At 37.9% G+C, this 25,316-nt stretch overlaps 1 protein-coding gene across 2 annotated transcripts in view; it reads left to right on the forward strand.

Annotated features, from left to right (window-relative positions):
• AUH (AU RNA binding methylglutaconyl-CoA hydratase) overlaps nucleotides 1–25,316 on the forward strand; it is a 111,899-nt gene that overhangs the window by 30,541 nt on the left and 56,042 nt on the right. The window contains exons 4-6 of one of the 2 annotated variants that reach the window (XM_074812506.1): nucleotides 1,599–1,685; nucleotides 17,707–17,799; nucleotides 18,770–18,826. In XM_074812506.1, the coding sequence (XP_074668607.1) occupies nucleotides 1,599–1,685; nucleotides 17,707–17,799; nucleotides 18,770–18,826 (237 nt within the window). The remainder of the gene's footprint in view (nucleotides 1–1,598; nucleotides 1,686–17,706; nucleotides 17,800–18,769; nucleotides 18,827–25,316) is intronic. The other variant, XM_074812507.1, reaches the window with a different exon arrangement.

Consider the following 25,316-nt stretch of genomic DNA (forward strand, 5'->3'; position numbering starts at 1 on the left):
GCACTGGTTGCGATTTACTTACGTAGCAATTGCAATTTTGCTGTAGTGCAGACTTGCCCACAGTAATTCCTGTTTTATACTGCCTGCTCAACTGGCCTGTGGTACTGTCTTCAGTTGGGGCATATCCTAGAAGCATTTGGAAGCTTTTATCAAGGTGTCTGATAGTGTAAATTAAACTTGACGTTATTTAGTGGGAAACATGCAAATGCAGTCAGGACTGATGCTTCATTGTTTTTATATTGACAGACATAGGAGGACAACAGAAGTCTTAGGGAAATGAGGAGCTTTACTATGATGGAAGTAGAGGGGAGTTGTAAGCTGCTTTATTGGGCATGTCACCTAAAACAGCAGCTGTACGTCTACCAGAAAATGTTAGTTTGAGATAGTGATTTTCAGAGCTAGACTGGAGTTGTGAATTTCAACTAATGCTGTCAACAAAAGTACATCTAAAGCTGTTTGATGAAGAGGGTCAAGAGGGTCTAGCATGAGTTAAGTCCAGAAAGGTAAAACGGGGATCCTATGACTGCTTTATTTAAAATTCAGAGTTACGGTTTTAACTTAATCTGAGTCTGATGCATTTTTCTGAATGGATGATAATTTGATTCACAGCATAGAGAACCATAAAACTGGTTTTTGCATTGGTTATATGCCTTGTTTAGCCTTTTCAGACATATGCCAAGAGACTAAATAGATTCACTTTTAACACATGGAAAAAATATGCACTAAGTTGCAGTGGACATGTTGCACTTCTTTGGAGAATAAATGTGTGTATGCAGATTTTGTCTTTTTCATGTATTCTTCCTCTATAAGAACCATAGACTTCCTGTTTTACTCTGTATTTAGTGTTATTATTTACTGTCTGTTTCTCTTTTTCTTTACACATTCATGAGAGAAAATGTTGGTTTTCCATATCAGAGAATTTTTAAATACACATTTTTGTAACCATCTAGTTACAGTGTGCTTTTTAGAAAGAATTTCATATATTCTTGAAGAAATAGATTAAAGATTTCATGTCTTTAGCATTTTTTGGAAGAACAAAAAATACGGTATGTAACTTATTAAAAAATACATTTCAGTAAAGTGAGTTGAAAAATGGTACTAGGTCCACTGTAGAATTTTTTATTTAGATAAATAGAGTCTGTTAATGTAAAAACATGCACCCTGGGTATTTTATGATCTACCAATAAAAGAATAACAAGAGCACAACAAGAAAAACAGATATTTATCAGACTTTGTGACACAGTTGGGAAAATAAAAATATATGTCAGATGAAATATTAGCATAAATGCTGTTGGTCATAAACTACTTTAACATGAGAAGAAATGTCACTGGGAAGAATATACTTAGTGAAAATCTGGTGGTGGGTAATTTGATTTTTTGTTTGTTTTGGGTTTTTTTGGGTTTGTTTCTGTTTTTTCTTGATAAATAGTCCATGTTTTCCTTGAAATCTGTGGAAAATGAATATGACCAATTTGAACTGTCCTTGTCCCAAAGTAGACTCTTAATTTTTTTTTTAATACAGGAATATTTTACTTTTCAAAATGTATTTACAGTACTGTATACAGTTTGCTAACATGTATGTGGAATGTCACTTACAGGTGCTGACCTTAAAGAAAGAGCAAAAATGCATTCAAGTGAAGTTAGTTCTTTTGTCTCAAAAGCAAGAGCAACTGTTAATGAAATGGGTATGTAACCTCTCCCTTGAACAATGTTATTTTAACTGTAACCTGAGAAGGGTTAGATCAGAGGAATGACATAAACGTGTATGGTTAATTCTTGAAAGGTAGTAGGATATCCACAACTATTTATATTGATAAATACAAATCACAGTGCATTACTTCTTTTAAAATGTTTCTAATCAAGTGGGACTTTTTTTATCGAATGCTAGAAGAAGCTGAATCTTAACTGAAATTGAGGTGATTTGTGCTGCTGTTTTCATAAAGGATGGATTGTTGAGTGACATCCAAGTACTTTAGAATTTAATTTTTACTATAAAGGATTGTGGTCAGTATAATTAATACAATCTTTAATACATTTTAGAAACATGTTAAACATCAGCTGTTGATAGAAAGTTAGCTACTAAGGCCTTCCAAAATTTTGTTTAATATTCACTTGTTCTGGTGTAGTAAAACCTGTTAATAGTTTGGGATTTTAATTGCGTTGAACCAGTTTTTAAGGATAGTAATATTTCTGTAAATTTTACATTATGAATTCACCATCAAATCAAATGTTTCTATATCTTTGCTAATCAGTTTTAATGTAATTGTTTTTCGATAGGGCATTACTGATATGTTTTATGAAAAAGTCAAGTGTACCAAGTTTGAAGCAATTAATTTTATACATTTGGTTTATATACGCAACATATTTTGTCACTTGAAATTTTGGCACAAAACTAATTTCTCAGAGAATGTTTTTAGATGCATTTCCTTAATAACATTGAGTCAGATCTTGGTTTGGTGGAATGTTATGAATGGAAACCAGGATGTTTTTGCAGGTAAATGACAAACTACTGAAAAATGAGCCATTGATTAGGTAGTTCATGGAGGTACTTGTGTCATTGAATTAATGTCTTGTCTTTGAAATGAAGCAGATCTTCCAGGCTCTTTAAATAAATAAAATAAGTAAAAATCTATAAGCAAATAAATCATTATTTCCTGCAGCTGATACTGTATTTCATGCTGGCATTTATCCTTTCCTTGGAATGCTGAGCAGCAAGTTGTTCCATTTAGTTACTTTGTAAGATTTTTGGGAGGCTTCCTTAGCTCCAAGTAATATTTTTTTAGCCTTTCTTGGACTGAAGTTACTGGAAACACTTTCTGAGCTGCTATAATGTTTAAATACAGGCAACTGGTTTAAAGATTTTCCTGATTGGGAAATAGTTTTTTTTTAAATTAGATTATTTTTAATTTTTTAAGTAAGAAAATTCCTGAAGTCTAAAGAAGTGTTTGAATTCGGCTTTCTGCACTGAATGGCTGGAAAACATACACAGTGATTTGATACTTTGTTTTGCTTCAGAGTTGAAAAGACTTTAAGACAAATGTTTGAGTGTCTTCAGCTTCATTAAGGTTCCTGTGAGAGTGTTTAATTACTGAATACGTAAGCAAATTTTCGGTGTTATCTAAAAGGTTTACAGTGGATCATTATGCTAACAGTGAATTACTTGAAGTTTAGGAAACCTGTATGAGTGCTTTCATTCATTGATCTCTAGTCTCTTTCTCAAGAAAGAAGCATGAAATTGTGAGTAAGTGAAATTAATGTTTGAGAATCCAGGTCACTGTGAAGTAGCTAGATAGGAGGGTTTGTGAGAAGAGGTAGCAATGGCAATTAGACACACTGCAGGTTGGAAAAGAGAAAGAATTTGAACATAGCCCTTGCCCAGTATTGTAACAAAACTTTTGCTGAAATTTAGTGTCTCTCTCCCCTACCCCTTCTTCCCCTCTTTCTCCCACTTCTCCCTCCCCACTTTTCTCACTCCTTATTTCCTCCCTCCCCCTATTTTGCCATTCCTTCTTTAAAACACTAAACTACACAGTGACTAGAAGGTTCTTTAATGGTTACATGATATTTGGCCCTCTCCCAGTTCATTTTTTTAAAGGCTTTTTTACAGGATTAGGGAAGAATATTGAGATATCACTCCTAATGTTATTGGTCAGTTTTCATATCATGAATGTTTGGACATGCATACTACATAAGTAGCTTTTATTCATCAATCACATGATACATTCCCACTATATACACATTATGCCAACAGTAGTTGTATTTATGGGATTATTCTGAAGGGTCTTCGCAGAGCAATTTAAAATGTGGTTCCCCACATCAGGAAATGGTAGAGAATATAAAAAAAGTGGATTTCATAAAGGAGATTAGGTTAGATGGGTGCACAAAACATAATGTTGTGTGATGAATAGAAGTGAACATTAATTTTGTAGCAAGTCAGAGGTTTTCAGTTCTTTTTTTCTTCTGAAGAAGTGATCTGGCATTACAGAACATAACTTTTGTAGAACTAATGGGACGTTGTGTTTGCATTTGATTACTGCAATGAATCCATATATTGAAAATAATAACGATATTTTTCCTGCCTAGCAACAACCAGAATGTTGTGAGGTGGTTAAAGAGGGGAAACAAATTTCAAATTGTTATTTGCCACTGCAGAATGCTGTATAGCCAGGCAACAATATTTCCAATCTCCCACTTTGTTATTTTTCTATCCAATTTTAATACTGTAATCTCATTTAAAATGTGTTCTACTTTTTGCTTTTCAGAAATAGGTCATGTTTTGGTAATTGTGTTTGTGTTCAGATGTGTGACCTAGTAAAGAGATGCTTCTTTTTAACAATATTTTCAGAAAGAAAACCATTAAGTTATCTTTCTAAACAAAATACACAAAAGGTTAATTACATCTTGAACAGCTGGGTAAACTTAGCTTTTTAGAATTGATATGCTTTGGCTTTCTGTAGTTCCTGTCAATTTCATTACATTTAAAATCCTTACGCTAGTGGTTTTATAAAAAGCTGTAGTATCATTTTGGAATACAGCTACAGAAGAGAATTTTCTGGAAATTAAAAGCATACTGCACTTGTTTTTATGGGATGGGTTTATAAGTTCTTGCTAAATTTGGGTGAAGTATTAAGACTGCAGTAAATATCACTTGGTATAAAAATAAGCACTTAAAAAAGAACTGAAAAAATTGTAGAGCCGTGAGTTGCAGTACTTAGAGCTTTAAGTTGAGGGGGGAAAAATCAAAACAGCCTCTATTTTTAGCAGTGATTGCTTTTGCTAAAATTATACCAGAATTGTGGGGGTTTGTTTGGGGCTTGCTCTATCTATCTATCTATCTATCTATTTATAATAGTAGGAATTGTAAGATTACTTGCCCATTACTATATTCTGCCTTGAGGCTCTTCGTTACTGATGGAAGGCTGGCTTTATCCTCAAAAAAATAGAAGAGCACTAATAGATGTCTTGCAACCATGCACAACAAAACAGGCCTGACTAAATGAAATCAAATGTTACTGACTCCCAGAAGCCGTGTTTTTGATACTTTGGGGGAAAAAATCTTCAACATATATTTTATGGTTTGACTCCCATTAAGTTCATGTTGTTCATTATACTGTCTGTGGGGTCTGGGCTGTGATGTTACCATTGTATATATGTTATCTGTTGGGATTTCAGTTGCAAAACAAGCTGAGGCTATGTATGGAGCTGAATGCAATAAATGCTCTCCTCCAGAAAAACATCTTGTTTAACAGAAAGAAAAGGTGAAGGTGCAGAAAGAATTAGAACTTGTCAAATACTTGTAATTACTCAGAGTGACGTTTGGTCCCAACCTCTAATAAGTGGGAAACAGCATTGGTTAGCAGAGCTTTTCCAAGGAACATAGTCGTAAGTACCTAAATCCCACAAATGGAGAAAAAAAATTGGGGACTGACTTTCTTGGTTACTTTTTAAAATCAAAGTTAGAGTGTGGTCAGGCTTGAATTTTGTGTCACATTTCAAGGCAAAATACCTTACTTGTGGCTTGATGGAACCTAGATCTGAACTAAGCTAAGGAAAAAATTTTTAATAAAATAGTAATTTTGCTTGGTTTTTGTTGGAGATGTTCCATTCTAACAAACCTTATAGTGCTTTGTTTAAGACATCTGATTAGTTTTGATGCATAAGTTGTGATATAACTTTAATAAGTAGTGATATTTAGTAACTTTGTTTAGACATAATTTTCACAGATGTGATTAGTTTTGATATAGTCCGGTTTGAATGAGATCATCCTGAATGAAAGCACCTTGCAGTCAGTTACTTGCGTTTGTTTTTTTGTTGTGTAATTTTTATTTTATTCAAAGCAGATATAGCTCTATTTTTACAGATTTTTTTTTTCCTTCCTTAGCAATTTTCTGTCATTCTGGCTTCACTCAGTCATCACCAAACTTTTAATTTACCTGAAAGAGTGCTATAATTAATCTTCTCCAAAAAGTTGCTTTTTTGACTATTGAAGATCATGCATCCTTGGAAATTCTTAGGTTGTACCACATTATATGCTGCAGTTTGTTTTTGGATGCAAGCTGTCAAAACTTCATCTCAGAGGTCCCAAAAGTGGAACTGGGATTATACAAGTTTCACTTGATTTCTGGTCTGCTAACTGCTACCCCACCTTCCCCTTGTAAACTCTCAAAAATAGGGAAGAATGGTCATTGACGAGGTCAGTGCAGTGCCTTATTTTACTGTTTGGGTTTCTGGGGCTTCTGAGTTAACGTTAAAAATCCTGGTTTAGTAATGACCACTTCAGACTTTATTGCTATTCTGAGAAGTGACTGCCTATGTAACACTGACAAAATCCATCTGTATTTGCTGGAGGTAAATCTGGGCAGCAAAGATGGAGTACTCTAGTTTGGAAATCCAGTGAGAGCTGTGGATTTTTCTCTTAGGGAAGAGCAGATATAGGCTATAACTTGAAAAAGGATTCGCTGGGAAGCTGAATGAAATATTGCAGGTAGCTATCAAATTTGGAAAAGGGCAAATTTACAGCTAGCAGTGTCATGCTTAGCAGTCATCCTTAGGCATCATGGTCTCCTTATGTTGCTGACACTGTGAAAGGGAAACTTTGGCACAGTATGTCTCTTGCTCTGTTACGTTGTTGCCTGTTCGGTTAAGTGTAGAGCATAGCTAATACAGTCCAAGACTGCTAGCATTCTGAATGTGTTCCTGAGCAGTTGGTTGTTTTCCAGTAGTAGATTTACTGCTTCTCTTAACATTGAATTAATTTAAGATACCCTTTCACTAAGTATTGTCTGTTTCCTAAATAGACAGTACTGTCCTTGCAGAGCTGAAATGATAGCTTTTGTCAAATTGCATTGGATTGTTTTTAATTAAAAAACACAATGCTAAACTCTGTACCATTATAGAGGGAATGAATGCAACATTAAATTTCTCTTCCAAGATGTTTATTAGTTATTTACATGACAGCATTACTTCCACACTTACTAATATACTTTTTTCCTCTTAATAATAACTTTTTTAAACTGCTAAAAAAGGATGCAGAAATGGACAACCTGGATGTTAGGACGAGCTGATTGTCCTTCCTTACAGATCTGAAGATTAAGGAAGGAGGTGGCTTTTCATTGCTGATTCATTGCTTGATCCCTGGGCACTGCTGTACAGCCTTGACAAAATTAACATAGCCTCAGTTGTAGTTTAGTTTTCCTTCTGTGAGGAAAAGAGACCATGCTCTGGGCATAGCTTTTTCATTTTCTTCCTGCAAAAAGTTACTGTATCAAAAGAAGGGTGGTACTTGCCTAAATGGTTTATTAAGATCAACATAGCCAGTTTGCACATTGTTAAAACAGGCTTCCAGTATGACTTGCTGTCCAAGGCTTCTGTTCCCTCTCTAGGGAGCCACATTGTGTATGTTCGATGCGTTGGGAAACTCTACCCTTTCCTCGCCTTGTTCAGGTTTGAAATTGCATGTTTCAATCCCTGAATGAGAGGAATAGTTTGTTGGCTCTTTTGCTTTGCCTGTCTCACTCTGGCTCTGTTCCTAGAACCAATTGGTATTCAAAGGGCATCAACTGCTGGCATGGTACTGGAAGTATAATGTTGCTTTTCTATTGAAGAAATCCTAAGCTCATTGCTTGGGCCCAGCATTAGGCTTTGACTTCAGAATAGCATGTTCAAATCTTGTATTGAACATGGCTTTTGCCTAGATATAGACAAAATATATATGTGTGTATATATATATATTTTTCTTTGGTGATATTACTGAGCTAGTTTATTAAAAAAAAAATTATACTTAGGGAGTGTTTCCTCTATAGTGTTCAGTGAATGAGCTGACTGAAACTATTACTTGATATATTAAGCTAATTTAGAAATAAAGATGTTTTAGCAATAGACTGGGGAATGTAGGTATATGGAATACTGCTGAAAAGAGATACAGGAGAAAAATTCTAGAAATGTTCAACTAAAATGATCAGAGTCTGTGGGAGTTTGTATTGTGTCAAACGAGAATGCTGCTGGTACTAGAGTATGTTATCTTTATACTGTAAATCAAACAAGTAGATAATAAAAAAATCTAAAACTTATCCCATTGGATTCTCCTATTAGAGATTATAATTGTACTGTTGTTTGAATTTTATTTTGTGTGCCAAGAAAAGGAAAAAGCTTACATAGAAATAGAATGTAAAAATGTAACTGAAATAATTTATCATTTTGTTTTGTAAATTCAGTGCTTGAATATGTGCTATGCTATTTGTGTGAGTAGTAAGTTCTTAAATGTACTTACTCAGGATAAGAAATACAAGAAATAATTTTCATTTTTCTTCTATCCAGAGCTTTTCTTCATTTGCACAGAAAGTAGATTCTGTCATATAGGGTTTACTTCATTATTGTTTTACGGAGGGCAGAGTGAGATTACAAGAAGAAACATCAGTAAATATGAAGAAGCTGAGGAATCTTTGTCAAACTGAAGTGTATCACTGAAGATGAATGAAATATCCAAACTATTTTATATAGTACAAAAAGAGAATCATGGGAGAGTAGGCTGCAGAAGACTGTACCTGAGTGTTTGATTAAAGCACATCTTTCATGCCCATTAGTTCCCCAGCTTTTGCTTCTAATGTCAAGAACATAAAATACACTGTCCTTATTACCTGTCAGTCATGAACTGCCAAAGAGAAAATTTTAAAAATGAAGAACACAATATTCCTGTATTAAGTATTTTTTTGTCAATTCAAAAATATTTTTTCTAGGTCATTTATAAGAGTGAGTGATCGGTGGAAGAAACCAGGAAATTAATGGGATTGAGGGAGATGCTTTAAGAAAACCCATTAGCTACTGTCATAATAAAGGGAAGATAAACTTTACTAATATAGTTTACTTAATAACCAACTGTAAGCAATGTGCAGTAATCATTTTCATTAAAAAACAAAATTTCTTTACAAGTAATAAAAAATAATATTTTTTTTATGCAGCTCTTTCTTGCTACCGATTGCCTGCCTGAACTTTAAAGGCATTAAAGCAAAGATAATAATGTTCAAATAAATTTATCAACAGTAGCAGTCTATTAAGCTTTTTATCTGAAACACAGGAATAAGAGGGTAGCTAAAAGCCTTTCACAGTTGAAACTAGCAAATGCATGGGAAAGAATTGCGTGTATCCAAATGCACATGTAGACCATTCAGACTGAAGTGTGGTCATGTTTTTGCAGATGGAGATATTTTTAAAGCATATGTAAATACAGAAGTTACTTTGAGTAATCACTTTTTCATTCTTTTTGCAGTTAGGACAGGTGGAGCTTTGTAGCATTTAATTACTTGCCTTGCACAAAAATGGTTTAACCAATCTTTGCATTAAAATTCATACAGGAAGATTTGACGGTCTCTCTTAGCCACTTTCGTATGTTGCTACATACATTGGTTGGTTTTCATAGTGTTATAGAATGGATGAAAGTGCTTGAAGTATTTGGTTTCTGTTAGCTTTTTTCCCCGTAGAAAAGCCTTTTTTGATGAATGCAAACAAACTCTTGTAGTCACTGACTTGATAGCAGATTTTACAAGGCAAGGCAAGTGCCTGAAACACAACTGACATTGCTCTCTTAAGTGCAAAGCTTGTATGCCATCTTAATTTTATTATTGTTCTTCAGAAAAAGATCTCAAAAGATAAAATCAAGAAATAGCATTGTGTTGCAATTATTTTTCTGATTTCCAATGACATAAATTAACTTCTGTGAAAGTGTAATTTTGTGATTAAAATGTTCCTAATATAAAGAATATTTCAGTTATCGTAATTGCCCAGGGACTGCCTCTACTTGCCACTCAAGGGGCATAATTTATATCCTTTCATTTTCTGAAGGGAAAAAATTAATTTTACGCTCAAGAACAACACCACTAAGAGAGATCAAAAATCTGGGTAGTGAGCAGGTGGAAGAGAAGTCTATTTGGAATTACAAGATACTAATATTTAGGTATAAATTATTTTAAAACCAAATTAAAAATCCATTCCTGGTTATTATAGCAAGCTAGCATGTAATTTTAAATAATACCTAATGCTGATTCAAACTTCCTATTTACATCTGTGGCCTTTCGAAGTCTCCTTTCCTAACTTGTAACCAGAAATCTGTAGTTAGTAACGAAGCTCTGTAAAGTAACATATCTCGAACTTTTCTTTCAACATTGTTGGTATAGGACTCAGCCCATAGACTCATAGTATTATGTGGTTTTAAGCTATTGTTAGTTGAAATATTCACTGAAGATAAATAGGATGTAAATAACTACATTGTTTTGTAATAATAACCCCAAAATCTATAATTCTTGATTTGACATTTTCACTCTGATTTTTCTTCTTTCTTGCTTTCCTAATGACTGACACATCAGTTGTGGAATTTGCAAATATGTATTTCATTGTGTTTAGACATTTTTGGGGCATGTGACTGTTATTTTTGTTAATTTGAAGGCTCCGTTATTGTACTACTTTTAAGTAAATGTACTAAGAAACCAAGAGGGAGCTTTCTTATCTGTAAATTAAAATTTATCCTTGGGAAGGTGCTGGAACAACTAATCCTGGAAACTACTTCTGGGCACATGAAGGACAGGAAAGTCATGAGGTGTAGTCAGCATGGATTGACAAAAGGGCAGTCATGCTTTACTAGCCTTATAACCTATGATGAAATGACTAGTTTGGTAGATGAGGGAAGAGCAGTGGATATTGTCTACCTTGACTTCAGTAAGGCTTTTGACATTGTATAATTGTCTTACATAAGATTCTCATAGAGTAACTGATGAGTATGGACTGGATGAGCAGACAGTGAAGTGGATTGAAAATTGGCTGAACGGATCTGTCCAGGGACTGATCATCAGCAGCATGAAGTCTGCTTGGAAGCCCGTAGCCAGTGGTGTGTACCCAAGGGGCCAGTACTGGATTCAGTCCTGTTCAACATCATTAATGATCTGGATGATGGGACAGAGTGTACCCTCAGCAAGTTTGCTGATGATATAAAAACAGAAGGAGTGGCTGATGCACCAGAGTGTTGTGCCATCATTCAGAGGGACCTCAGACAGCTGAAGAAATATGCTGACAGGAACTTCATGAAGTTCAACAAAGGAAAGTGCAGAGTCCTGCACCTGGGAAGAAACAACCCCACGCACCAGTACATGCTGGGGCCTAATGGGTTGGAAAGCACCTTTGCAGAAAAGACTCTGTGGGTCCTGGTGGACACACAAATTGAACATGAGACAGCACTGTGCTCTTGTTGCAAAGGAGGCTAAAAGAATCCTGGTCTGCATTAGGAGGAGTGTTTCTAGTAGGCAGAAGGAGGTGGTCCTTCCCTGCTCCTCAGCACTGGTGAAGCTGCTGCTGGAGTACTGTGCCCAGTTCTGGGCTCCCCAATACAAGAGAGAGATGGGGCTACTGGAAAGAGTCCTGCGAAGGGCCATGAAGGTACTGAATGGACTGGAGCATCTCTCCTGTGAGGGAAGGTTGAGCAAGCTAGGACTATTCAGCCTAGTGAAGAGAAGGGACAGGAGGTGATTTCATCAATATATATAAATACCTAAAGAGGAGGGTGTCCGGTGACAGGACCAGAGGCAATGGGCACAAACTGGAACATGGAAGGTTCCTCCTGAACATGAGGAAACACTTATTTACTGTGAGGGTGACCGAGCACTGGCACAGGTTACCCAAGGAGGTTGTGGAGTTTCCCTCCTTCAAGATATTCAAAAGCCATCTGGACATGATCTTGAACAGCCTGCTCCAGGTGACACTGTCCTGAGCAGAGGGGTTGGACAAGGTGACCTCCAGAGGTCTCCTCTAGCCGCGACCATTCTGTGTTTTGCATGTGCCGCAGGCACATGTAGACAGATATTTTCCATGCTTTCTCAGTGTGCTTTAGTTAGATAATGAATTGTGGAACTTTTTATATATCCCTCAATTTATAGCGTACTTTCCTCCAGTAATCCATGTAATACAGTATGCAGATATTTTTACACAATCCTCCTTACTTTATGTTTTATGAAATCCATTATTCAAAAGGAAAAAAGAGCAACTAGAAATGCCCCCTGAAGTTTCTTGTCCTAGTAAGTTGTGCACTGATCAACCTTATTTGTCAAATAATCGGAAATGCACATGTGGAATAAATAGTTTTGACAATGTATTTCTTCATTCTGTGGGAACTCAGCTGTGCTGTCATGTAAATTTCAATTCTCTTGCTACTTCTATCTTAGTTGGAGATTCACAGTTTTTGAGGGGAGTACTTTCACTACTTTCTTTTCAGTCAGTACTGGAAAACAAGAATTCTTCTCAAACCATTGTCTGTCTGTTGATAAAGACAAGTCAGGCTTAGGAATCTGGTTCAGTAGGTGCTAGAGGTAGTGACTAGCTTCTGATTTACATCTGAATGTTCTTACCAAAGATTGATTGCCAGAGGTCACTGAAGTAAGAGAGATGAACAATAAGGACTTTTTTCAACATTGTCCAGTTATAGGAGGACAACAGAGGAATAACAAGGGAAGTTAAGGTGACTGTCTTTCATATCAAATGCTTGAAGAGTCATGCTTTAAAGTGTGGCTTCATTTGAATGTTCCTAAATACCAAATTCTGAATGCTGTGGTTAGTTGAATTGAAAATATTTGTTCTAATCTGTAAAAGAGTACTTCAAAAATAGAAGTTAATTATATCTAAGGAACCATACACAATTTATGCATTGTTAGGGATTGAATGGACTTCAGTGGAGTTTTCTGATTCATGGGAATCATGAACTGCAGCTGTTGCTGGAGTAACGATGCAGACCTTTTACTTTAAGAGAAACTGGATTCTAAGTCTGCTGGACTTCCAGTTCTTTAATGATGACTCCTGTATCCTAGCTATAAGAAGGAATACTACCGGTGTTCTTCACATTGATTGTTTGAAACTGCTGTCAAGCTATGAAATGTATGGTTCTCATAGAAAGCTCATTGGCATGTGAACTGTCTAGATCTCAGAATTTTGTGCCTAGCTCGAGAATGTTTCTTCTTTTGTATGAATATGTGGTACAGTTGTTAACAGAAAATACTAGAGCTGTAAACTTACTTAGCAAGCAAGGAAGACACTCTTAGGAGATCAGTCTCTTTGGATTTGATGCATTCTAAATCAGTAACTCTTTTTCTGGGTGTCATGTATTTTAAGTTAATTAATCTGGACAAGTTAATGTGGGTTGACCAGGAACACAAATCACAGTCTGGAATTCTGGATAACCATATTACTCTTCCTCTACCCATTTCAGGAACTCCCAGTAAGGGACTAGTAATAGTGATAGGTCTTCCCTTGAGCCCTGGACACTGTCTAAAGAATATGTTTATTGCCTGTTATGTAAAATCTACTGTATGTAATGTATGTATGTTGTTTAAAGGCAAGACTACTTTCAAATATAAATTGTTGCCTTTTTTTTTTTTTACTGTATTTATTCTTTATATGTCCTCCTTCCTTCTTCCTCAATACCTGGAGAAAGTAGATTTTTCATAGTTGATCAGACCATTTCATTATCTGTTAATAGTGAGAAAGTGGGGTTGTGCAGGAATAGGAAAAGGCTGCTTTAAAAGTTACTAAGAAAATAGCAACTCTAATTCAGTTTCCTCTCAGATTTTATCTTACATATCTGTAATTTTATAAGAACTTTTAAAATTAATTAGTCAGAGGACTAGATAGTCACATATGATTCAGGTCAATAGAATCCAGGTTACTTCTACTTTCTATTTGGGGAATGTCGGTGTCTGCAATATATGAATCAGCAGTGTGGGCTTTGTGACACACATCCAAGATTCTTGGCTGAATCCTCCAGACCTGTTGCCTGCATTCATATGTTGATCTTTCATTTGTCATATAATCATCTCTAAGTGGAAAGAAAATCCCTTGTTAGTCACCAGCAGTGGACATTATGTGGAAAGTCACTTAAAGATGAAATAACAATTACGTTCTTCAAAACAATTGTGATTCCCTGTGATTGCTTCCCACAAATTACACGTGTTTTTATGTGCTTAAATGCAAAGTCCTCCTCCTGTGACATTCTGTACTGGTGACAAAATTCTGGGAGAGTTTAACTTACTCTAGTCTTCATGTCTTTCAGTAAAGGGGAGTCACAGTAAAGCAAGAGGGATTCCAAGACTACAAGGTGCTGCTAGTCAGCCTAATCTAAAACTATGCATAACATATATATTTACCAGGAATGTATTCCTGAAGTTGTGCTGAAGATCCACAGTTACTACAGAGTAGGAAACAAGTCCATTTCTTTATATTGCTGTATATCAAACTTTCTAACTTTTGTTTGATTTTTTTTTTATGGGTTTATTTGACTTAATTAGCTGTATCATGTTATGTTTGGTTTTTCCTATTGAAGTTTTTGCATGTCATTAATATCTTAGTTCTTCAGTTTACCTGTTGGTGACTCCACCTGTATCATGTCTTCAGTGACCAATAAACATCCTTTTATACAGGTTGTATTGCCTTCTGTCCTAACAGATTATTCCTCAAATAACTTAATACATAAAAACTATCTACTCATTCATGTTTGTCTCCTCTTCAGGTAGTCCAAACTGTGTTTCTAATCCTGTGATCTCAAATAGAGAAATGCATTTTTGTTTTATGTCTGGCTCTGTTGCAGATTTAGGACTAACATACGCTGAAAGGGGCCCTTCTTTACTATACTTAGAACCTTCCTTTTCTGTAATACCATTAAGCATTGATGTTTTATTAGAACGTGAGTATTGACTTATGCTTGGGACACTTATTTTATATGCAGAATGGAAGTGTATCTACAGAATAAGCAGCATGTTTTACAAAACAGTGGATGTGTGAAGTAACCCTTTATGAATTGATTGTATGAACTGGCTTATTCTTTAGTGTCCGTATTACACACTTTGATGTACTACAGTAGTTCAGTGCAGTTCTCTTGACTACAGTTTAATGCTGCTTGTTACCTAGTCCTTTTTTAACTACTACCAACAATAATCTGTGTATATACATGGTCTACTTTTGTCTGTGTGTTGTACAATAATTTAGCTTACTTATTTTGTTTCTTTATATATGATTCTAATTCTTTTTGTGGACTTTACTGTGCAGCTCATGATTGCACATTGATAAACCCATATCAGATCTAGAATCTAGCACTAATGATTAGTAGTACAATTGCCTGAAATTTACAGCATGATGAAAATGTAGAATGTTAGAGAATAAAACCACTGGGTTTCTTGGCAAAGCTTTAAATATTTTTTTTTCTATTGCTCATAGCTAATAAGCCTTGCCATGTAGAATCATTGCGGAGGTTGACCTGTCTATTTACATAATTTATTGTTCTTAAAATTTGAGTGCATATAACTCAGTTAAGTCTACAGGGCACAATTTGTCAAACATCATCTCTGGTTTTGTTATGAGCCAAACAGTTTTGAGAGTTGTGTATTAAAATTATGCAGATAAATGTGAACAAGTGCCTCATGTGCTACAAAATATGAATATTCCAAGAAGCTTTACCCTTGGTAATAAGTTCTAGTAATTTAGAAAGTCAATTTGCAACCCAGAGCAATTGCTATTTTATTTCTGTACTGCTTGTTCTGATGCTTCACAAGAACATGTTAAAAGGATTAATTTCTTCAATTCTTGCGATAGGTGTGCACAGAGCTATTGTAAAGCATTTGTATTTTGCCTTTCATTCATTGTCAAATTCCATGTCAGGTGATCCTGTAAAATTAATATCCATGGGAAGTGATGATTCTAACATATGGTATCAGACTGCTTTTTTCCTTTTGAGTTATGAATTTTAATATTGCTTGATAGAAATGCTGGCTGTAATTCTTGAAACCAAGCAGTTTGGTAATACTCTTTCTCTAAGTTTCATTTCTATGTCTAATAGTCTACTTGAATTTTACCATAGCTAAATATGGAAGTTCCTTATCATAGGGAAAGTAGTCTGCCTTGGAGTATTGCAAAAGTTGAATAAATAGTGCTCCAGATAGTGTTTCCTAGTGTCTAAGAAATGAAACATGCATGCAGGAAGTAATGGCTGGAAACTACAGTTAATAATGACCATGCCTTCGTGTTCAGGCAAATTATTTTTCATTTACCTATGGCAAAGGCAGATTCCTTTAAGAGAAATGCTAGCTGTATCATCCTTGAACTTAGATTGCAAGACTGTTTAGCAAATTGGTTATGGTGATGTGGTAATGAGTTTCGGTCAGCAACCTGGTCCTGATGGAAATGAGAGTTGTCTTCTGTTCTTGCCTTCCCATATAACTAAGAAAAAGTAAAAAGCAGCAGATTTTACTCCTATTCCTCTGTCTCCTATGCCTTCTATGGTAGATGCCAAATATAATGGATGCTTTGGGCTCCTTTAAGTGGCAGCAAGTGCTTGATGTTGCAGACAGTAATCAGTAGTCTTGGAATTGATTCAGATAATCACTTTTAATCATGATCTAAACCAGCAACGAAGGGACTTTGATTTAAAGCATCTATTATAATTTTGAAAAGCATTGGTAAATTTTTTTGTTGTTTTCCTAAAGACAACTTGATTTTTATTAGTTGTTAACCATAAAAGGATGCTGATTTGCAGCTAAAAATAGCCTTTCATTTAATTTGATATTTTGTTTCGATACCCAGTGAGAGACTACCTGTTTGTATACAGATTTATTCATGCTGATATACATTAACATTTAATTGATTTTTTAAAAAAAATTAAGTTAGTTGAATTGTATCTGTCAGAAAGGAAAAAGGTAAGCTAAATAGCACAACTTCTAAATTTAGAACTAATTAATTCGCTAAAGAAAGGAAGTATTACTTGTAATTAATACATTTAATTAATAATTTTTGGTCACATTACCCTTCTAGAATAGAAGAAGAAAGAACATTTTCTCACACCTCACTTTCATTTATGTTTTGACAGCAGTTTTTTTTCTTTTTCAATTTTCAACTAAGACTGAATGAGCTGATCACTGAATTCAAGTAGTTGAAACATTAAAACAAAGAAAATATTTTTTGACATATGCAGAAAAAGCTATTGCTGTCAAGAGTTGGTTTAGCATTTCAACAAGCTGTACACTCAAGTGTTCAGCTAATGAATTGCTTTTGACTATATTTGAAATGTTAGCAAAAATGTACTGCTGAAATATTGAGTAGAGTTTAAAATTATTGATTGTGGTAAATGTTATGTTAAATATAATTAAAGCTGTAATGTACAAGTTTATTTCTCAAGTAAAAAATACATTTTTCATCAAACTTCTTTGAGTTTGTGGTGAAGAGGGAAGAAGGGAACTTAGGCTTTTTGGAGGCGAAGAGCAGTACTTTAAGCTGAACATGTCTGGAAATGTGAAGACACAGAGAGTTTCCAGCTATGCTAGCATCACAGATGATTATGATAAGACATCTGTACTTCAACTGGGTCTGTTTGTGTATGTGCCATTAGGTAGTCCTGTTATACTGTTTGCCTAGCTCTGCTATGTATGTTTTTGTCATTTACTATCCATATTTTTGTCAAAAGTGAGCAGAAGCTAGAGAAAAAGACTTGCAAACCTATTCAGTCACAGAATGTGTAGACGGAGGGTCAGGTTTTTTGCCAAAGTGTTGCTAAGCAATCAGTTTTTAGTCCTGCTTTGTTTTGTGAAACCTTTTTCCATAGCATGACTGTACTTTGAACAAAACATAATGAAATGATGTTTCAGAGATGTTCTTTATGAGACCAGTGTTAATTGGTACTTTATTTTTCAGCTAATCTGCCCGTACCTACTATTGCCGCAATAGATGGAACTGCATTAGGTGGTGGCCTAGAACTTGCGTTAGCCTGTGATATAAGAGTGGCAGGTAGGTCTGATTCCTGTTTTTGGAACATAGGAGTATTAGTGCTGCATATGGCTTGACTAGTCCTTGTTTTGGCAACAGTCTTATAAAACTTATTTTGTATTTATGTTGTTTATAATAAATTATTTTAAAGGGATTTAAACTTTCTCAAAAAACTTTAAACTTTCTAAAAAAAGAAACCTGTCTAAGTATTTGCTAATGTTTAGTTTCAAACAGCTTACCACTGATAGCTGGATTGGTTTTGTTACATGTTTTATTTTACTCTTATGACCTTCATTTTATCAGTATTGCCAGAAGGGTTATGTAGTTGTTTTAATGTTTTATTTAGTAATTAAAGTATTCTCCTCCTCTGTATTTGAATTGTTACAGGTGGAGATTGATTTTATCTAAACAGGTTGCAGAGAAAAAGGAAAAGTTGTTAGTGAGAGTATTATTACACAAGCAATTAAGCTGTTATAAAAGAAAAGTGACAACAGCACTTGAAAAGAGGAACCTCTGACCTATCCAGCTGTCAGAACTATAAAGCCATTTGTTGGAAAGTAAATGGAAACTTTGTCCTGAACAGTTGCCAGTAACTTAGGGTGTATAAAGCTGTTTGGCCCTTAGAGAATATGCTGTCAGCTAAAGAATTCATAATAATCAGATACAGAATTCTACCCCATTTTAAGATGTTAAATAATAACAGTCTTTTAGTATTTTACATTTTGCAAATAAGTCTCAGTTAATTAATCACTGTGATTACTTACTTGCTAGGTGAAAATAAGGTACAGAACTTGCCTTGATAGAAGTAGTTGGAACTTTTACTAAAAGCAGATCAGTTGGATCTAAAGATTTTCATAAACAAATGCTTTTTGATTTATTGTTCTTAATGAAGGAAATCTAATAAAAACAATCTTGTAGGTCATCATTACATATTTTGCAATTTTTTTTTCTATAGATTGTAGTAAGAACTCATTTACATTCTGTTTTTTAGCCTCTTCTGCTAAAATGGGCCTAGTTGAAACAAAGTTGGCAATCATTCCAGGTGCAGGTATGAATGTTTTGCATTTGTTACCATGGATAACTAAATAGTGCATGATCTTCGTATTTGATTTTTGGCTTGTTGTTTATGAATTTCTGCTTATTTTTGTATTTCTGTTAAGAATCATGACATGTTTTAAAGTTCATTGCTCATATTATTTACCAAAAACTAATAAAAAAGTGTATTTTTCATTTTTAGGGAGTGGCAGTTGTATATTATGTTTTTAATCGAAGTCTTCATTAACTAAGTGTTGAGTGATTCTCTAAATGACACTTGATGTCTTGATATGAAGGCTGAATAATTTTGCTGAGGATCAGTCTAGGAAAAAAGAGTTAACTGTCAGTGTACAAAAATGGTAATGTAAATAATGATGCACTGTTATATAACATCTGGTACTTTAGGATTCAAATTCTGTTTTCATGCTGCTTGTAAATTGGTTGTAAAGAGTTTAAAAACTGAAAGTGTAGCTGTGAATAGATCTTTTGTCTTACCAACATTTATTGAGATTTTGGGGTTCAAAAAACTCTTTTCTATTCAGAAGGCTAGTTGACTGGCTTTTTCTGGATTCAAGGTGAACGAAAGTAACACAACGAATAATGTTTGTGGAGGTCTTCGTGTTATGAAACCTTTTGGCTTTATTTTATGGATAAATCATTGTTACTTGAATTGACATATCTGCTTTCCTGGAGAAATGTCTGTAACTTGAAAACAAGTGCATCCATGTGACCCCCACCTAGTTTTGCCCTTCATTTCTGGAAGTTCTGGGAAACTTTATACCCTTTCTTTGCCTCTGTTTTCTTTCTCATGGGTGGAACCTATCCTGAAAGCACTGTATCCAGTTTTAATGGATACCGTTGCAGCTCATGTAGAGACAAGAGTAAAAACTACCATAATGGGAACACTAGTATGAGCTTTGTGTAAGATAATATCCCATCCTATCACTAATCTAGACAATTATTGTACAATTTCAAATGCTCTATTATTATGGTTATTGTTGAGTTGTGATTTCAGTCAATACTTTTTCCCTATCTCTTTTTCTCTGGTCAGAGCTACATTTTACATAAGGCAAACTGAGTTATGTCTCTTTTTAGCAGTGGATAAAGATAATAACGTAGATGATCTTAAGGATATATTTTATTCTGGTGGTGGTGTAATGAAATAATGTGCCTTGACAGTAAGTTCTGGTGAAGAAAAAGACAGAAAATTATGTTGTTTATCTTTGTTGGCAATTTTTTCCCCTTTGTGCTCCCACTCCACCCTCTCCTAAGGAATTCTGAAGGACGGTATCAGAGAGATACTCACTGGTGTGCAGTCAGGGCGCAGTCCCTCTCCTGGCTCTAGAGCTTATCTGAGCTAGTTGTCATCTCATCATCCTCCATGAGTAGACTGAACCATGGTCTCCACTCGGGTCAAAACCACCACCAGAAAGAACGTGGTGACCCAGATGGAGCTGCCAGGCAAACATGCAGCGGTCCGGGTCCCGGGCTGCAGGGAGTGCCTGAGCCCGTCAATCCTGCCGGAGGGCAGCAGTGACAGCACCCGTGTGTGCTGCGATCAGCTGGGTGACCTGCTCAGCCTGGTGGCGGAACTCAGAGAAGAGGTTGAAAGATTAACAAATATTAGGGAGTGCAAAAGGGAGATTGATTGGTGGAGTAGCACCTTAGCACCCCCGAAGCAACAGTAGCAAATGGAGGCTCCAGAAGAGTCAGGCGATCCCTCACCCTCTTGCCACCATGCAGAAGGAGGGGACCTAAGAGATGGGGGAGACTGGAAACAGGTCCCTGCTCAGAGAGGTAGGAAAATCTTCTCCCAACCTCCCTCACCCTCCATGGTGTCCCTTCACAATAGATTTGGGGCCCCAGAACTTTTGAATGAGGCAGAGAAGGATGAAGAAAATGAGTCAAACAAGGAGGAAGACCAAGGTCCACCAAGGCTGGGTCGCTCTAGACCTGGTATTAAAACCAGTTCTAAAACGAACTAAAAAGAAGAGTCATTGTAGTGGGTGACTCTATGCTGAGGGATGTCAAAGGCCCCATATGCAGACCAGACCCGCTTCATAGGGAAGTCTGCTGCCTCCCTGGGGCCTGGGTAAAGGACCTCATGGTAAAACTCGCCGCTCTAGTGAGACCCAAGGACTACTACCCTCTCCTGGTTTTTTAGGTGGGTAGCGGTGATATTACCAGGAGTAGTCCAAAATCAATGAAGAGAGATTTCAGGGCCTTGGGGAAACTGGTTAAGGGGCCAGAGGCACAAATAGTGTTCTCCTCCATCCCTTCAGTTGCGGGGATGGATGAGGAAGATTACAGGAGAACTCAACAGATGAACTTGTGGCTCCAAGACTGGTGTTACCATCAGGGCTTCAGATTTTTTCAATCATGGGATAGTATACAGGACGTCAGTCCTTTTGGCATCAGATGAGATGCACCTGTCCCAGAGGGGGAAAAGGATCTTGGGGCAGGAGTTAGCTGGGCACATTGAGAGAGCTTTAAACTAAACTTGAAGGAGGAAGGGGACAAAACTGGAACTCCTAGACATGAGCCCCAGGGAAGATTACCAGAGTTTGTGGGCTGTTGTGCCAGCAATGACACTCACCCTGCCATCTCAGAAGAAGCAAGGGATGGAGACATGCAGCACAACAAAGATGCAAGGGATATTGATGGATCGGTAACCATGATAACACCTGTGAAAGCTCAGGCTGGACTTAGGACCTCTAAATGCAAAAAGGTGCTTGGGACATCAGCCCATCTGAAGTGCATGTATACCAATGCACACAGCATGGGTAACAAACAGGAGGAGCTTGAAGCCATGATGAAACAGGAAAATTATGATGTAGTGGCTATTACAGAAACATGGTGGGATGTCTCCCATGACTGGAGTGTGCCAATTGATGGCTACAAGCTCCTTAGGAGGGATAGACAAGGAAGGAGAGGTGGTGGGGTGGTGCTGTATGTTAGGGACTGTTATGATTGCCTTGAGCACAAGTGTAGTGAAGACAGGGTACAGTGTCTTTGCGTTAGAATCAGGGGGAAGGCCAACAGGGCAGATGTTGTAGTAGGAGTCTACTATAGGCCACCCACCCAGGACAGAGAGGTGGATGAAATATTCTATAGGCACTTGGGTGAAATCTCACGATTGCTTGCCCTTGTTCTTGTGGGAGACTTTAACTTCCCAGACATCTGCTGGAAATACAACACAGCAGAGCGGGACCAGTCCCGGAGATTCCTGGAATGTGTGGCAGATAACTTCCTCATGCAGCTGGTGAGTGAACTGACCAGAGAAGGTGCCCTGCTGGATCTCCTCTTTGTGAACAGAGAAGGACTGGTGGATGATGTGCGGCTGGAGGCTGACTAGGGCACAGGGATCATGAAATTAATAGAGTTCTCTATTTTTAGAGAGGCCAGGAGAGGGGGAAACAGAACTGACATCCTGGACTTCCAAAGGGCTGACTTTGTCTTGTTTGGGCACCTGCTTGACAGGATCCCTTGGGAGATGGTCCTGAAGGGTATAGGGGTTCAGGAAGGCTGGGCACTCTTTAAGAAGAAAGTCTTAATGGCACAGGAGCAGGCAGTGCCCAGGCACTGTACAAGAAGCCAGCGCCAGACAAGACCACCTTGGCTAAACAGGGAGCTTTGTCTGCAACTCAGGGAGAAAAGGAGAGTTTACCGCTTTTGGAAGAAGGGGCTAGCCACTCACAGTGATTACAAAGATGCTGTGAGGCTATGCAGGGTGGAAATCAGGAGGTTTAAAACCCAGCTAGAAATTAATCTGGCTTCAGCAGTCAAAGATAACAAGAAATGTTTCTATGTGAGCAGCAAAAGAAAGACCAGGGAGAGCCTCCATCCCCTGCTAGACACAGGAGGAGACATAGCAACAAGTGATAAGAGGCTGAGGTGCTTAATGCCTTCTTTGCCTCAGTTTTTAATAGCAAGACTAGTTGTATTGAGGGGATCCAGCCTTCTCAGCCAGAAGACAGAGACTGGGAGAACGACCCCCCCACAATCCAGGAGGAGATAGTCAGTGACCTACTGCATCACATAGACATACACAAGTCTATGGGACCGGATGGGATACACCCGAGGGTGCTGAAGGAGCTGGCTGGGGTGCTCGCCAAGCCGCTTTCTATCATTTGCTAGCAGTCCTGGCTCACCGGGGAGGTCCCGACAGATTGGAAATTGGCCAACGTGACACCCATATATAAGAAGGGCTGGAAGGGCTTCCCTGTCCCTGCTGGCCACGCTATTGCTGATACAAGCCAGGATGCCATTGGCCTTCTTAGCCACCTGGGCACACTGCTGGCTCATGTTCAGCCGGCTGTCAATCAACACCCCCAGGTCCCTCTCTGACTGGCAGCTCTCCAGCCACTCCTCCCCAAGCCTGTAGCGCTGCTGGGGGTTGTTGTGGCCGAAGTGCAGCACCCGGCATTTGGCCTTATTGAAACTCCTCCAGTTGGCCTCAGCCCATCGCTCCAGCCTGTCCAGATCTCTCTGCAGAGCCTCCCTACCCTCGAGCAGATCAACACTCCCACCCAACTTGGTGTCATCTGCAAACTTACTGAGGGTGCACTCGATCCCCTCGTCTAGATCACCAATAGAGATGTTAAACAGGAGTGGCCCCAAAACCGAGCCCTGGGGGACACCACTCGTGACCGGCCGCCAACTGGATTTAACTCCGTTCACCACAACTCTTTGGGCCCGGCCATCCAGCCAGTTTTTTACCCAGCAAAGCGTGTGCCCATCCAAGCCTTGAGCAGCCAGTTTCACCAGGAGAATGCTGTGGGAAACGGTGTCAAAGGCCTTACTGAAGTCAAGGTAGACAACATCCACAGCCTTTCCCTCATCCAGTAAGCGGGTCGCCCTGTCGTAGAAGGAGATCAGGTTTGTCAAGCAGGACCTGCGTTTCATAAACCCATGCTGACTGGGCCTTATCACCTGGTTGTCCTATACGTTCCACGTGATGGCACTCAAGGTGATCTGCTCCATAACCTTTCCTGTCACTGAGGTCAGACTGACAGGCCTGTAGTTCCCCAGATCCTCCTTCTGGCCCTTCTTGTAGATGGGTGTCACATTTGCTAACCTGCAATCAACTGGGACCTTCCCGGTTAGCCAGGACTGGTGATAAATGGTTGAGAGTGTCTTGGTGAGCATTTCTACCAGCTTCTTCAGTACCCTTGGGTGGATCCCATGCGGCCCCATAGACTTGTGTGTGTCTAAGTGGAGCAGCATGTCACTAACCATGTCCCTTTGGATTATGGGGGCTTCATTCAGCGCCCTGTCTTTCAGCTCAGAGGCGCTGGGTACCCAGAGAAGAACTAGTCTTACTATTAAAGACTGAAGCAAAGAAGGCATTAAGTACCTCAGCCTTTTCTTCATCCTTTGTCACTATGTTTCCCACCACATCCAATAAAAGATGGAGATTTTCCTTGGATCTCCTTTCATTGCCTGTGTATTTATAGAAATATTTTTTTACTGTCTTTTACAGCAGTAGCCAGATTAAGTTCTAGTTGGGCTTTGGTCCTTCTAATTTTCTTCCTGCATAACGCCACAACATCCTTGTAGTTCTCCTGAGACTCCTGCCCCATCTTACAAAGGTCATAAACTCTCCTTTTTTTCCTGAGTTCCTGCCAAAGCTCTCTGTTCAGCCAGGCTGGTATTATTCCTTGCCAGCTTGTCTTTTAACACATGGGGATGGCCTGGTCCTGCACCTTTAATATTTCCTTTCTGAAGAATATCCAGCCTTCCTGGACTCCTTTGCCCTTCAGGGCTGCCTCCCAAGGGACTCTGTCAACCAGTCTTCTAAAAAGGCCAGTCTGCCCTCCAGAAGTCTAAGGTGGCAGTTCTGCTGACCCCCCTCCTTACTCCTCTGAGAGCTGAAAACTATCATTTCGTGATCTCTGTGCCCAAGACAGCCTCCAACCATCACATCACCGACAAGTCCTTCTCTGTTCGCAAAACAACCAGTCCGACGGGGTGCCTTCTCTAGTTGGCTCACTCACCAGCTGTGTCAGGAAGTTATCTTCCACACACTCCAGAAACCTCATATACTGTTTCTTCTCTGCTGTATTGTATTTCAGATTGTCTGTTTATCTGTTCATCCCCTCTTTTCCTTCTTTTTTGTTCCCTATGAACTTGGGGTCTGTTGGCCAGTTTGGTCTGATTTGACTACAGGGCAGTGGTTGCAAAAAAAGACAGTCTGTAGAATTTTATTAGAATTAGGTGGCCAGATGAAGGGCAAATTTTATTGTCCTCAGATGAAAATTTTCAGCATGAACTAACCTATTCTTGGGCATGAAAGAACGGGTACAGGAGGGAGGTGTTGTGGATGTCCTAGCTGTAGAAAATGTTTCAGTCAGAATATTCTCACTGTACAGCAATGAGTTTGTGTGAGACAGGATTTCATGGGAAACCAGACTTTGTTAGCCCTGCAGCTTAAAGGAGATGCTTGTTATCAGCCAGAGTGGCTTTTCTCATAGCTGTTTGTTGCTAAAAGGAGTTGATTTTTT

The sequence above is a fragment of the Strix aluco genome, chromosome Z, assembly GCF_031877795.1.
Source record: "Strix aluco isolate bStrAlu1 chromosome Z, bStrAlu1.hap1, whole genome shotgun sequence".
Taxonomy (NCBI): domain Eukaryota; kingdom Metazoa; phylum Chordata; class Aves; order Strigiformes; family Strigidae; genus Strix; species Strix aluco.